At 37.5% G+C, this 15442-nt stretch overlaps 1 protein-coding gene across 2 annotated transcripts in view; it reads left to right on the top strand.

Moving 5' to 3' along the window:
- Window positions 1–15442, top strand: part of MTREX (Mtr4 exosome RNA helicase) — a 56645-nt gene that overhangs the window by 30434 nt on the left and 10769 nt on the right. For both annotated transcript variants that reach the window (XM_089495603.1, XM_089495610.1), the window contains exons 16-22: window positions 801–951; window positions 2640–2812; window positions 4462–4530; window positions 8364–8492; window positions 13470–13580; window positions 13865–14053; window positions 15166–15329. In XM_089495603.1, the coding sequence (XP_089351729.1) occupies window positions 801–951; window positions 2640–2812; window positions 4462–4530; window positions 8364–8492; window positions 13470–13580; window positions 13865–14053; window positions 15166–15329 (986 nt within the window). The remainder of the gene's footprint in view (window positions 1–800; window positions 952–2639; window positions 2813–4461; window positions 4531–8363; window positions 8493–13469; window positions 13581–13864; window positions 14054–15165; window positions 15330–15442) is intronic.

Below are 15442 nucleotides of genomic sequence, written 5' to 3'. Positions count from 1 at the left end.
ATACCATTATACTTATATACCATTATACTTATATGTACTTTGACTGATGGTTAAGTTGACCCAGGTTTTTTGGCTTAATTTCTTTACTAAAATTTCTAGATTTATACATGAGTATATACAGTGCTTATGTTTCTCTTTGTTGTTTATTCTTTCTTTCATATGGATTGAATTGTCTTCTCAACACTTGCCATTCTAATAAGGCAACGTAAGTTTAATATTGTCTCAGGTCCAAAACACACTGCAGAAATAATCCAGTTTGAGCTTTAACTGCCCTGGCTCAGTGCTAGGAAATCCTGGGAATTGTAGTTTATTGTGGCACCAGAGCTCTCTGACAGAGAAGGCTCAATGTCTCACAAAACTACAGTTGCCAGAATTCTCTGGTGTTGAGCCAGGATAGTTAAAACGGTCCCAAACCGAATTATTTCTGCAGTGTGTTTTGGACCTCGGTAACTGGAATAAGTACCACACTGCTGACAGAGAAAGAATTGTTATTATTATTTCATTTATACCCTGCTGTTTTCCTAGTTCACTCAGAGTGGTTTGCAATAGGTAAAAAACATAGATAAAATCCACAAAATACAGTAGTTAAAAAGAAATCAAACAATCAAAAATTAAACAAACTGTTAAACACACTACTGACCCACTTGCAGAAAATTCCTCTGATGTCATTTTCCATTAGTGGGAAGAGGGAGCATATTGTTTTGATAATTTTGTTTCTATTTGTTGTTGAAGTGTTTGAAAAATTACTGCCATTACTCAACTCTTTCTCTTTTTGATCATTATACCTTGTTCTGTTTTAGGGATCTGCTGACCCACTGAACAGTGCTTTCCATTTGACATACAATATGGTATTAAATTTGCTGCGTGTAGAAGAAATTAACCCAGAATACATGTTAGAAAAGTCTTTTTACCAATTCCAGCATTACAGAGCTATTCCAGGAGTAGTTGAAAGTAAGTTATGTAATGTATATATTATTTTTATTTACTATTGCATATATAGCAACAGCTCACTTGTACAATATACTTTGGAGAACATTATTGACTATTATTAAGATCCAGGAAACACACACGTTTCTACCTCCTCCCCCAGAAACATACCCTTCCCCCTTGTCCATCACAAACTGCTTTTCAAAGTGCCTCACTAGCTGATTTTATTTGTCATCTATGTTTCTGTGTGTGTGTACTGGAATGCTTTTGGGGTATGTACAATTGGCCCGCCATATCCACGGATTCAACTGTCCATAGCTTGAAATCCCCCCCCCCAAAAAAACAAACACAAATCACAAACTTTGGCGGGTTACAGACCACCGTTTGGGACGCCCTTAGGACGTCCCAATTTAAAAAAGGGGCATCTCTTCTAGACGCCCCTACTCCTTTTACGGATTGTCCGTAACAAATGGTGGCGGCCATTACACATGGCCACCGCCATTTTTGACATCTTGGATGCCTAGCGTCCAGACGTGTCGCGGCGGAAGTGACGCTGTGAAAGCGCGCCTTGCGCTTTGCGGTGCCACTTCCGGGGCCCAGGAAGGAGCGCGATTTCCGCGCTCCTTCCTCGCAGCGTCCGGGAGTCCCACGGTTTAGAAGCTGCGGCTCCCAGACGCTGCAAGTGGCGCTGGCAGCAGACCGCCGCAATTCGGCAGTCTGTAACGCGCCCTTGATTTTGCCATTTTATATAAGGGACACTGTTTTAGTACCCCACTCTATGTAATGGGATTTGAGCATCCATGGTTTTTGGTTATCCATGCTGGATCCTGGAAGCAAACTGTAGAACTACTCTTGAGTTTTCAAGTGACTGGTTTGCCTTTGACTTACAGCAAAGTCCAAGAGGATCTGTTATAGTTGAAATGAAATCTTAAATAAAAATAAGATAAAAGTTTTCACTAGCTTTGGGCCCTTTACTGTTTGCACTACAACAAGCAGTGACTCCAAGCGTAATGTTAACTTGGAAATTAGGGGTCTGCACATGGCCCTTTTGTATCCTTTAAGGACTTGGCATCCATTGTGCCTCCCATAACCGGTGGTGTACGCAACTCTAGAGAAGCAATACTGGTGGCAGCAACTGGGCTATTTTTACTAAGGACAGAGGGGTCGCCATGTTTCCAGCAAATTGTCTTCAAGTCATGCTACTAGAACCCTTTTTACTGGATTCTTGTGAGCAGCATGTTCATTGAAGAACCTTAAATGCAATTATTTTCTTTTTTTAAAAAAAATCTGATCTTGGCTTTCCTGTGCAACATTCTGTGTGTGTTTGAAGTTTGGAATACATGGAAATAAAATTACGTTTGAAATATTTGGGGTCGCTAGACATTCACACAAATACAAATGCGACAAATTTCAGTTTTCATAAAATGTTAGGCTTCATTACATGAGTGCAATAGAATCATTCCTGTAGATAATAAATGATTGCTATTCTATCCCTTCCTTTCATTTCTGCCGGTTCAACACTCCTTATAACACCTTGATATATTGAGTGCCACTGGTATACTGGGCCATAAGGTATTTCTCTTCATGTTACTGACATGTTAATTTAGGAGAAGAATGGCCACGGTAGTTTGCTATAACACTGTGCTCAATATCATCACTTTTACAAACAATTTTTTTCATACTATTTACTGTTTCACCCTTTTTATTTGTAGAGGTGAATAGGCTGGAACACCAGTACAATGAAATTGAAATTCCAAACGAGGAAAATGTGGTCATCTACTATAAAATCAGACAACAGCTTGCTAAACTGGGTAAAGAAATAGAAGAATACATTCATAAGCCAAAGTACTGCTTACCATTTTTACAACCTGGAAGACTAGTAAAAGTAAGTTGCTTTCATTCACCTTTGATATTTTTGAAATGACTTCTCTGCTTAAAACAACAACAACCTTATAAACAACAAATTTTTTCTACATTGTATCCATGCTGTCCCACAAGTAGGGTTTTGTGTTGCCAATTTTAACAAATATTTATTTCAGGGGTGGATTAAATACTATTAATTTTATTGTCACTCTGAGTGAGGGTTAAGTGCACTGATGTCATTCTCTTGATGTAACTGGGGGAGGTGGGGAGAGAAAGAATATTTGGTTGTGCTAGTGGATCTCCACTAGTGCAGAGTTGAATTTAATCTTCAGTCTAACTCCAATTGTGTGTGTGTGTGTGTGTGTGTGTGTGTTTATTTAAAGTATATTTGTATTGTCTCATAAAGGCTCCCAAGGCAATGAATAAATGCAAACCAGTTAAAACAATACAAAGATAAAATCATTTTAAAGGCACATTAAAATATTCTTTAAAAACTCCTAAAAGCAGTTTGAAAACAATACCAGAAACTAGTTTGGAAACATTGAATGCTATGCAGAACAGCACTGTTTTGTGTGCCACTTGAAGCTCTCAACTAATAATAATGAACTACAGTAACAAAATACTAGATCAGTGAGAAAACAATGATTAGAAGACATTGGTAAATGCAAAATTCAGATACAGTTGACATCCCACATTCATTGGTTTTCTATTCAGTGATGTGTGGATTTAATTAATATGTTCTCTCTAGGAATCTCTACATCTTCCTGTGCAATTCTATAGTCAACCTCTGGAAGACCTAGAGATTCCTAGAGAAGTGTTCATTCAGACAACAAAAAATAGCATTTGCGATTTTAATCGATATTTATTTATATTCACAGTTTTTCCACTTTCATGGAGGAGTGGCTGTGCCCTTAAACCCATGAATATGTGGGGCCAACTGTATAATACAAATGTACCAAGAATACTGAAATACCCATTCTCATTATGTGTGTAGAAAGGGTATAGAAAACCTCGAAAGATTCATAATGTTTCCAAGGCTCAAAATTGGTTTCTGAATTTTGTGTTTTGTTTTTAGTGGCTTTGTCTAATATTGTTTATCTTTTTTAAAAAAATGTAAATTTTATCCCTTTTCTTTTATGCTTTCATTAATCGTATTTGCTTTTGCTTTTTTGTTCATTTGTTTAATATGTAGTTTTAAGGATATAGTAATTACTAATTCTAGTCCAGCCTGTCTTAAAAACTGAAAAGCAGTCGGTTACAGGTGTCTGTTATTTTTAAACAAAACACCTTTCTCACAGTCGACTATGTACAAATTCAGTCTGTGTATAATTTGGAGACAGATTGCAACCTATAGCATTTGGCATTGTGCTAATACAGTAATGCAATATGCATTTAATTCAGTGACCTGCCTGTTACTATTTTATAGCCATTCCTTTATAACAGTTTATTGTTTTATATTATAAGCATTATAACAGAAGTGGTTGATTTCTTATTGGTTAACAGGAATATTTTGACATGTTATCTATGAAATGGATAGAATTGCTTTCCATATTTTGTTGATGTTGTGCAAATGGACAATTGTATTTAGCTGTAGTACTTCACTGTAATCAAAATATTACTAAAAGTATTGCTTTAGATGTAGCTCTGTTATACAAGTTTTTTTTTCCTTAGGTGAAAAATGAAGATGATGATTTTGGCTGGGGAGTGGTGGTAAATTTCTCTAAGAAATCAAATGTTAAGGTAAAAAAATCCTGTAGTTTTCTCCATTGGTACAGAAATACACACATGTCAAACATATGATAGTTCTTACTGAGAACTAGTATTTTTTGTAGACAAGCCATGTAGAAGTTCTAGTTTCATACGGCACTTCATATTCTGTGACACAGCTAGGCACCTGCTGGAGTTGGGTGAACTTCTTTTATGACTTGTGTTAATGTGTTTTAATGACTTGTTTAAACTAATGCCCAACTGAAATTCAAGCATGCAACTGCTGCTGCTGCTGTTACGTATTCTTAATTATTACAGGAATAAAGAGATTCCATTTAAGATAGAAATAAACTGGATGGAAAAAGGAATCTCTGTGCAGTGAACGATCAGAATTGTGGAAAACCAATCTTTTTCCTAGTTTGAAACTTTCAACTTGGAGTAGTGGAAGAACTGTGGTGCAAGGTCAGATGGTTGGAGAAAAATAGTTTCCCCCTCTGCGTTTCCATAACAGTGACATAAAAGTACATGTTATTAACTTGTATTCATGTGAACTTCTGTTTATGTAGTACCTATTTTATACTATTAATACAAATTAATAGACTCCCCTTGGGGGTTTTCTGCCTGACATACTTGGCTACCTGTCATAGAATGCATCTAGTGAGGATGAAGTAATCCAGCCTCGGTTGCTTTGTGTGCCCTTAGAGTATTTTATGTATATGTCAGCCTCTTCCAAGTTCAAGTAAACAGCACATGTTTTTAAATGTTGGCCTAAAGCTGCTTTTCCACATATGGATTGCATTTTCAAATAAAGTTCAGATGACACAAGTAAACATAGATCTTTAAACCTAAATTAAAACAGCTGCTGTAAGTATCTTTTGTGCAGCATAGGATGGGACAGTATTATCCACAATTGTTTTTATGAATAAATACTCTGGTTATTGGGTAATCTAATAGGGGAACAAGGCAATGCATTTCTGTTTACATCTGAGCATTTTAGTTATCTTTAATACAGTGTCAAAGTCTTAAAGTATCTTCCAAAAGTTCTCCAAATGGTATGTCTTGTTGAACAAAGCCTTCCCCCCTCTTCTTTCAAAAGAAAGTAAGCCGCAAACGTCCTCATGCTGTTTGAAGAGGTGTTTGTATGCTGATGCTCTAGTTTTGATCCTTTGTGAAATAACTTTTGCTATATCCTTACATGTCACATAAGCATTTGTAATGAAGTCATTGGCAACTAAATTATATGATGCGTCTTCCCAAATGTGGGTGAGCTACGTGCCAGCAGTAACCACAAATACTTCTATAGAAGGTCTAGCACAGAGCAAAGTAATGTACCTCTCTTCTTTCCAGAATTTCCCATAGAGGAGAGGCATTTTACTATAAGTTGGTTGGGAGAGGCAGAGTCACATGATGAAAACTTGGAGAAAGTCGAAAGGCTCAGATTCCGACTTCCTACCTAGTTTTGAGGAACCTCAGAATCTGTTTCTGAGTTGCCCTTGACGTGGAGATCACGTTTTCACTTCAGCCATTAGCTAATGAGCTATTGACATTGGGAGGTTGAACTCCCTGCTTTCTAAAAATATGACCAAGCTGAAAGGGAGACCAAACACCAGTTGCAGAGATCTTACTTCCTTTTCCCTGCCTTGTCTCCAGTAAATTGAATAGTGGAAGTGAGGAGAAAAATCAAGAGGAATAGGCAGTGTGTGTGTGGATTCCTCCCTTTTCTCAACTCCATTCATTGCCCACTTAATAGCTTACCACCTTGTCATGGCCTTAAAGAACTACATATGTATCCTTTCTTCTTCATCTGCCCCTCCTTCCCTTCCCTAGTTGTTTGCCTGTGTATGTTTTTTTTTAAAAAATGGAGTCAACTGTTTGAGAAACAGTTGTCTGAAAAGCAGGATAAAACCATAGCATCTAAAGAAATAAGCAGCAGAGCGTTCTTACTGTTACTGTGTGGCTTTCTGGTACTGTATTAGGTATCAGGACAAGCCACTGTTGAGCTATTTGTATGTGCCACTGGACATAGAAAGAGGAGTTAACAGCAGTCACAAACAGTGATTTACCTAAATTTGTAGATCCTTCCTTGGATCATTAGGAGAGGAAGCCAGGCTAATACAGATCCTAACAGCTTTCTCTGGTCTGTTAGGGTGGCTGTCTTTGTTTTTATTTTGTTTTTCCTTTTTCTGGTCTGTACTGCCTAAGTAAGGCATCCATTTATACTGAGTAACATCTAGGGGTAGCCGTGTTGGCCATATAGCAAATCCAATAACATCCACACAATGATACCTTTATTGGGCCAACCAAAATGCACAATTATATGTTGCAAGCTTTCGAAGTGACACTGGCTTCTTCATGAGGCAAACAGGAGAAAAAAAATTGAAGATGTTAGTCACAGCCCTGCATTTTCTGTTACTTGTCTTAGTTTAGATGGTAGGAAGGGCTATCTGCAAGCTGGCACCCCCTCCCCCCCACCGCCTTTGGCCTTGCAGTCACTGATAGATTTTCAAAGTCAGGAAAATTTAATGTCCACTTGCAATTCAAAGAAGATGTTTCCTTGGAATCCAGCATGTCTCCTTCCTTGTGAAGCTACAGGCTCCTATGTAGGTAGAGGACACTAAATTTCTCAAGATGTCTTCATGTTTTGCATCAGGAAAACTTTAGGTGATGTAGAGGTAAAGCATGCCAGTCAATCCCAATAGTAGGGGAAATGCTTTACCTTTGTTGGAGGCAAAAGTCTCAGATGGCAAGGTCCCAGTGCAATGGCTGTCTCTTTAAAATTTCCCTGTGATGGCTAAAATGCAATACCTTGAAATAAAAAAAAACATCTAGGGGTAGCCATGTTGGCCTTATAGCAAATTCAAATAAAGGTATCATTGTTTGGGTGTTATTGGATTTATACTGAGTGTAAGAAAAAATGTGCAAACAAAACAATTTTTAAAAGTTTTAGCCGTTCTCCTTGTATTTCTACTAAGTTATATAAAACCTAGGTCCAAAACATACTGCAGAAATAATCCAGTTTGAGACCGCTTTAACTGCCCTGGCTCAGTGCTAGGATATCCTGGGAGTTTATTGTGATACCAGAGATCTCTGACAGAGAGGCTCAATGTATCACAAAACTACAGTTCCCAGAATACCCTAGCATTGAGCCGGGGCAGTTAAAGCGATATCATACTGGATTATTTCTGCAGTGTGTTTTGGACCCTAGTGTGCTTTACCAGTTTTGATTTTTTTTTCTTCATCCAGGCTTACATTTATGTGATAGTGGCCAATATTCAAACCATTACAAGATATTTTGTGGTGCATGGCAGAGCCCTCCCTCCAAGGAGGAGCCAAGAATAGTTGTCGTCCATTACGGAATAAAATGAAATTGTAGAATACAAATCTATATGTGGTCTTTCTAAAAATCAGGATCCTGTATCAACCCCATCCTAAGAGCTAATAGACATTTACACAAATATTTCATTATACATAGAAAGAAGAGGGTTACAGTTGGCCCTCCATATCCACATATTCTGCTTACATGGATTCAACCATCCATGGCTTGAAAAAAAATTTTTTTTAATTCCAGAAATCAAACCTTGATTTTGCCATTTTATAAAAGGAACACCATTTTATTATACCATTGTATATAATGGGATTTGAGCATCCAAGGATTTTGATATCCACAAGGGTCATGGAACTAAAGCCAGAAGATGCTAAGGGCCTATTGTATATAGTTTGTAGACAATTACATACTTCTATATTAGTTAAAATTTTGGCAGAAACAAATAAGTGGTTTTGGAAGTCCCATGTTTCTCACTAGGTTTTCTAATATTTGTATTTAAAATGACAACTGAATCTTACTGACATTGTTTCTAATACTTTAGCCCAACTCTGGTGAACTGGACCCACTTTATGTTATTGAAGTCCTCCTGCACTGTAGCAAAGACAGCTTGAAAAATTCTGCAACTGAGGCTGCAAAGCCAGCAAAGCCTGATGAGAAGGGGGAGATGCAGGTGAGATTTTTTTAAAAATATTTATTTATTTATTGAATTTATATGCTACTTGTCTCCCAAAGTGATATTTATAATAATGAGAAGTGAACAGAAATCATACGGCAAAGTGTTTGGAAGTCTTGTAATTGAAAGGCACATTCTACATTCAGTTCTGAAATTCCTTTCTCTTTTCCATTTACAAATAGCTACAAACAATAGTGTATGTTCACCTGATGTTAAAAGGACATCCTTTTTGCAGGGCTGAATCAGTTATAACTGAGAATGATGAAAAATCGGAAGGATTCTAGACCTTGCATTTATTTCTTTAATAAAAGGCATGAAGGACATGGAAGTTAACTTTCCTTGGCTTTGCAGCACATTACTGACCAGTCCTCTGGGAATGAGAGACCTGATTTATATATGGAGTATGATAAACAGGAAGTATTAAATCTTAGGCTTGTTTTTAGTATTACACCAGTCATCTTTGCTGCTTTCTTGCAGTTGTTTTGACAGTGTCAGAACACAAATTAGTAGCTCCTTTTTACTAATACTGTGGTGAGGCACCTACTCTTCCATTGAGATAGCTGGAATCTTCAACTGGTGGGTTGTGACTGGAAAGTTGAGACCACATCAGCAGCATTTGTTTCTTTTAAAGTAGCAAGAGAGTGAATTGTTTCAAGAGTTAGTATGCAGGAAAGTTTGATATAAATTGGAAATAGACTACAACTATGTCCTATAGTAGTGATTTGATTGACAAGTCTGAAATGTCTGAAGACTTCCTGATAGTTAGTGAGTTTCTCATTGCTGGAAATCCCAAATACTGTTGGCCCTCCATTTTCGCAAGGGATCCGTTCCAGACCATGAAAACGGAGTCTTGCACTTATTCAAGCCCCATAAGTTTGAATGGAGCATGCCATTGGGTGCGTGCGCCATTACAAATAGCGGAGGTTGCCCCTCTGCATATATTCAAAGGCATAGATCTCAGATATGCGCATTAGGAGGGACGACTGTATAATAAATGCTCTATACAATTTTGAAAGTATATCCCACTGAACTAGCAAGCTGTTTTGTCCTGTAGTGTATCCAAGCTATGCCCATAGGTGTGTTCTCATCACCTGGTTAATGTAATAAATTGGTAGTAGACTAAATCCCATAGTAGAGACTGAGTAGGTCAACTCAGCCTTTCATCCTTTAGTAGGTTGGTAAAATCAGAACCTAGCTTGTCGGGTGCAGTTGGCTTACACATTGTAAACCGCTTGGGGAGTGCTATTTCACTGATAAGCAGTATAGAAATATACTTGCTTTTGCTGTTGCTCTTGGTGATGTGCATTTGTGAAAAGGGACAATAAAGTTTCTTGTGATCATCACCATACACTTCTCAGTGGAAACACTTCATATACATAAAACTTCAAGGTTTTACAAGGTGACTAATGAAACGATGCACATGCCTGTGTGAGTCATCTCTAGGACGTAACCAGCACATAGAGAAACAGTAGTGTAAAGTAACTTTACAAATGGAGGATGGCTGACTAAGAATATCAGTGAAGTCATGTTGGATTATACCAGATGCCTATCTCATATATCTAGTATAACACTCTTTACAAAGTGGTCATCGAGTGGCCTATGGGAAACGTTAGTAATTTATAGCCTTTATGATTAGTAATCACTGATATTTTTCTGAATTTGTCTAATCCAGTTTTAAAGCCATTCAGGAGGACTGCTATCACTGTATCTTTTGATAGAAAATTCAACAATCTAACTATATGTTATGTGCAAAAGTACTTCCTTTTATTTCATCTGAATGTCCCACTTTTCAGCTTTAGCAGATAATTCTGGGTTTTAGTGTTATGACTAGAGAAAACTGGTTCAGTATAAACTTTCAGTATGGCATTCATAATTTTACACATTTATATCATGTCTTCTCTTGCAGAGTTTAATGTAAAAATATCTCAGGCCTGTTACAGACTGCCAAAATAAAGCTGCTTCGGGTCTCTTTGGAGGTATGCTATTTAAATGATGCATGCATCCTAAGAATCTGGAAGCTGCACCAAAGCTGCACTCCAGTGATTAGAAATGGAGTGTGGCTTTGGCGCGACCTCCAGACTCTTAGGACCCATGCATCATTTAAATAGCATACCTCCAAAGAGACCCGAAGCAGTTTTATTTTGGCAGTCTGTAACAGGCCTCAGTCTTTTTTCCCGAGGCTACCAAGTACAAGAACAATAAAAGATCTGCTATAAAACTCTTCAAGAATTGATATTCCTTTTTTTTATTATAACTGCACCTTTTCTAGCAACAGCTGGCAGCTTGAACTCATCATAGATTTATAGTGATATTCATGATTGAATTCTAAAAGAGATCAATATATAATTCATAGCTTTGTGCATATTTTGTTCCAATTTTGTTTCAAGACTCATTCAAGACTTATTAACAGTTAGTCACTTGACAAAATCTTCTGCATCCATGGCTAGTCTTGTTTCTTGCTCTAACATCTCTCATTTCAGTTGTGGTTATTTTTCTCTACTCCCTGGAAGAAAGGGAATGATGCATAAAGTAAAAAGGGATTTAGAGCTCTTTGGCTATAACATTCTAACTAAAGTTAATCCCCTTCCCATGATTATTCAAGCTTATAGTAGACTTCATTGTTAAAATCCAGATCAACTTTTCAAACTTCTGTTCACCGTATTTTCAGACAGTCTCAGAGAGTCTGTTAAACTATTTGCTGGCTTGACATGTAAAACAGTTAATTTTTTTATGCAGCTATTAAATATTAAAAACATTTCTCTTCTTTCCAATGGAGTTGACAATTTATTCTCTGTCTTTGAAAAAGGACGTTTTGCCATAATGAAACTATGCCAGTTGGCCTGATGTTAGGTACATTCTGTCACAGAGCATTGTTTGAAAATGCAATAATGTTATAGTGGCTCCATTTGGGTCAACAGGAGTTTTGTCACATCACACTGAGTTGTAAATACTAGCCCATTCCTTACATTTCATCAATGCCAGGATAGCTAAAGTAGAACCTATTACTGCTTTTGTAGTATGTCATTTTCCTGCTAGAAAGAGCTCAGGCATTATTGGATTTTAGTTTCACAATTGCTCTATAAAGTAGACTACTATGAAATAAATTAACTCAGTGCAAACTATGCAGGGATACGAGTTTATCAGTGTGGTTTTAAATCTCAGACAATAGAAGATATTTGTTGGTTCATTTCACTAAATGTAAATTTTATAGCTAACCTAATTTATTGGAGATTTTTTTTAAAAAATACTTATGTGTTAGGCTAGTAAGGAGATAATTCTTCACAGTTGTGTAACATTTTGTACTACTAAGTACACTTTATAACACAGTTCTCCAATATCTTAGAACATATTTAGTAAGCCAGAAGCAAAACTGATTTTGCAGAATGAGTTCTACAACTCAGTAATTAATATTTGTGTTCACATGGGGAAACAAGCCACCCTTTAAGCAAATAATGGGCTGTTGCTTCAGTAAATGCATTCAAAGTCCTTTTGTGTATTGCACTTTGAAACTGCTACTGCTCTCTTGTAGATTCCTAGGAACTAGAACTGAGGAGTGTCAATGTACATTTAAAAAACTCTTGAGATTTTGCTCTTGTGTAAGATTTAGAGTGGGGCCCCTTGTCAGAACTTAACATTTTCAAAAATTACATTAGGCAGTCCTCTCATTAATAAAGTAATTTAGATTAGTCATCTGCATTAGATACAGTCAGTAGCTTTAATGTATGTGTATCTTTCTGATGGTGAGAGCCAGTGAAGTGTAGTGGTTTGAGCATTGGACTGTGACTCTGGAGACCAGGGTTGAATCTCTGCTCAGCCATTGAAACTCACTAGGTGACCTTGGGCAAGCCACATGCATCCTCTAAAGAAGACAAAGACAAGCCCCCTCTGAACTAATCTAGCCAAGAAAACCTTGTGACAGCTTCATCTTAGGGTCGCCATAAATTTGAAACAACTTGTAGGCATACAACAACACTTTTTCTACAGCTTTCAATAGTATTTTTCCCCCAATAATAATTGTGAACTTCCCAAACATATTAAGCTGTGATTAAAATAAATCTTCACAGTCTTTTGACAGGTCTTCAAATTTTAACTCTTCAAGAAAAGACACAGATAAAGATGGAAGTTTATGAAGAAACTAATTTATAAGTGATGGCCCATATTCTGTACCACCTATTTAGTTACAAATGCATCACTAATTAATATTTCCTGGCCCCACGCCCTCCTCAGACCTGTTTCACCATGCAGCAGTCACACTAAGAGATGGAATTCTGTTCAGTGTGCGATCGGGAGACAGGAAGAGGGTGTTTTCACCCCACCAGTGAGCACAGCTTTTGATTTTTACAGCCTCACTCAGTAGTGGAAGGAGGGATTGGGAGCATCTTTCTCCAGTACTCAGATTACCATCTGAACAGACCTCCATCTCTTGGTGCAACTGCTGCCTGGTAAAGCAGATTTGGGAGGGCAGTTATGATTGTGACAATGCCACAATTGTAATTACATAGCACTAGTGAATACAAAGCAGTTATATATCCATAAACGAATCCATAACCGCAATACAGGGTGCCAGCTGTTTTATGTAGTTCTTAAGACTGAAAAAAAACCCCGTAAAATCTAAATCCCTTCCTATATACAGAATTTTCAAAGAACTAAAAGAATTAACTTGAGGTTACCAGGTGAAGTTGTCAAATGAGTGATCTGTGCACTACCGTTTTTTGTTTTAAAAAAACAACCCTGAAACAAAGTAGAATGCTAATACTGTGATCACAGTCCATTACACAGAAAACAATGTGACTGTTCTGCAGGCTATACCCTGTGTTAGTTCCAACTACAGTAGGCACAGTGAAACGAATTAAACTTGCTAGTCAATACTTATGTAAGTCCCATCGATTTCCATGGTTCTATTTTATCTACTCTTTCAAATGTAAGATTCTATGATTCTACCCAGTTCATTTCTATCTATTACTGTTTTAATAGGTTGTTCCTGTTCTGGTGCATCTTCTGTCAGCAATCAGTAGTGTTCGACTTTATATACCAAAAGACTTAAGGCCACTTGATAATAGACAAAGTGTACTGAAGTCCATACAGGTAAACTATTGTTCTCTTTATTTTTAAGGAGCAAGGAGAGGTGTGTGTGTGTGTGTGTGTGTGTATCCATAATGCTTTCAAGTATTTAAAACAAGTATTGGCTGATGGAGGCTAGGGGAGAACAGTTTGTGGAAGGTGATCTAGTGACTTGGTAGCAAAGGAGTGTAGTATCTTTGCCAGTATGCTGTACCATCTCTCAAACGTGTAAATAGCTTATGTTATAAAGTTCTTTTTAAAAATGTTTTTGTGGACCCTTAAAGTTTGCTTTTATTTTTTATTTTAAGGAAGTACAAAAACGATTTCCTGATGGAGTTCCTTTGCTGGATCCTATTGATGACATGGGCATAAAAGATCCTGGTCTGAAAAAAGTAATCCAAAAAACAGAAGCATTTGAGCATAGAATGTATTCTCATCCACTTCACAATGATTCTAATTTGGAAACTGTGTATAAACTTTGTGAACGAAAAGCACAGGTAAAATATAAGCTTAAAGTATGCTTTAATTCTGGAGAGACTGTAGTTTAGTGGTAGAGCGTATGCTCTGTATGCAGAAAATCCGAAGTTCAGACTCTGACATCACCAGTTAAAAGGATCATTTAGTAGGACATGTGAAAGACCCCTGTATTCTGTTGCTTCCCAGTAGACATTTTGGATGAGAATCCCCCTGCCAGGATGGCCACTGGCATAATCAGTAGGCTTCTGGAAGCTGTAGTTAAAAAAAATCACTATGCCAAGCTCGAGGAATATTGTCTGGAGAACAGTTCCAATGTTTCTTCTTAAAGTAATGACTGTGTAATCCCCTCTTAGCAGGAGTGGTCATGATCTGGAGCCTGGAAGTTGGTACCTGACTTTTTTTTTACTCTTCCAGAGGGCCATAGCTGCCATTTTAGGAGTACGTCACCTTTTGGGCTGTTGGGGAGCCTCTGAAACAACCTTTGCAGTAGTCCTGCAAAGGGGCTCTTTACACCCCCCCTCCAAAAAAAAGCTCTGCCAAAACCTGTTTTGGTTGAAATTTCTGGGGGTGGGAGAGGGATGATACTAGCGCCTTTGTGGTTTATTTGGGATTCCAAAGACAATGCTGACCATGCCCAAAGAGCCTCATGATGCCCACCTCTGAGGAATACTTAGTTAATATTTCAGTATTATATATCTTCAGTGCATTCACAGAGACAAGATTGGATTCCTTTGGGGGATGGTAGTGTGTCTCATAAAACTCCTTTCACTTTCTTGAGAGAAGTTTCTCTTCTTCAGGCATTTTGGTATAGTGCCTAAGGTCACATTTGTAAATCTCTGGTCTAGATTTCATCAGTTAATCTTTAGGAACTAAAATGCAGAATTCTGACTGGGTTTGATTTTTTTCAAATATGTTCTGGCTTTTTAATTCAGCATATATTCTTGCAGTAGAGAAAGGTGTACTTTTCCCTCACCCAAAGCCCCCCCCCCCTTTGCTTCACAGATATATTGAGGGTTATGTAGCCTATGGAAATAATGAGGATTTGTAATAATTATTTTTCCCCTGGATAATGAGGTAGGAGGTATCTGTGTCTTGAATACTCATAACACCTCTGTGATTGTGTTTAATTTAGATTGCTGTAGACATTAAAGCAGCAAAACGGGAGTTGAAGAAAGCTAGGACTGTTTTACAAATGGATGAGCTCAAGTGTCGTAAGCGGGTTTTGAGAAGGTTGGGTTTTGCAACGTCTTCTGATGTCATAGAGATGAAAGGACGAGTTGCCTGTGAAATTAGCAGGTATGACATGATGATACCTCCAAAAAAAAAAATGAAACATGTACCTGAAAAGTTTTGTGGTGTTTCCTTTGTTAAACACATTTTTCCTTTTATCTTCCATGCTGTTGGAGAAT

The sequence above is a fragment of the Sceloporus occidentalis genome, unplaced genomic scaffold (assembly GCF_023333645.1).
Source record: "Sceloporus occidentalis isolate IW3139 unplaced genomic scaffold, rSceOcc1.0.p SCAF_1, whole genome shotgun sequence".
Taxonomy (NCBI): Eukaryota; Metazoa; Chordata; class Lepidosauria; order Squamata; family Phrynosomatidae; genus Sceloporus; species Sceloporus occidentalis.
Note: the sequence above shows the minus strand (reverse complement) of the source record. Positions and strands in the feature narration are given on the sequence as shown.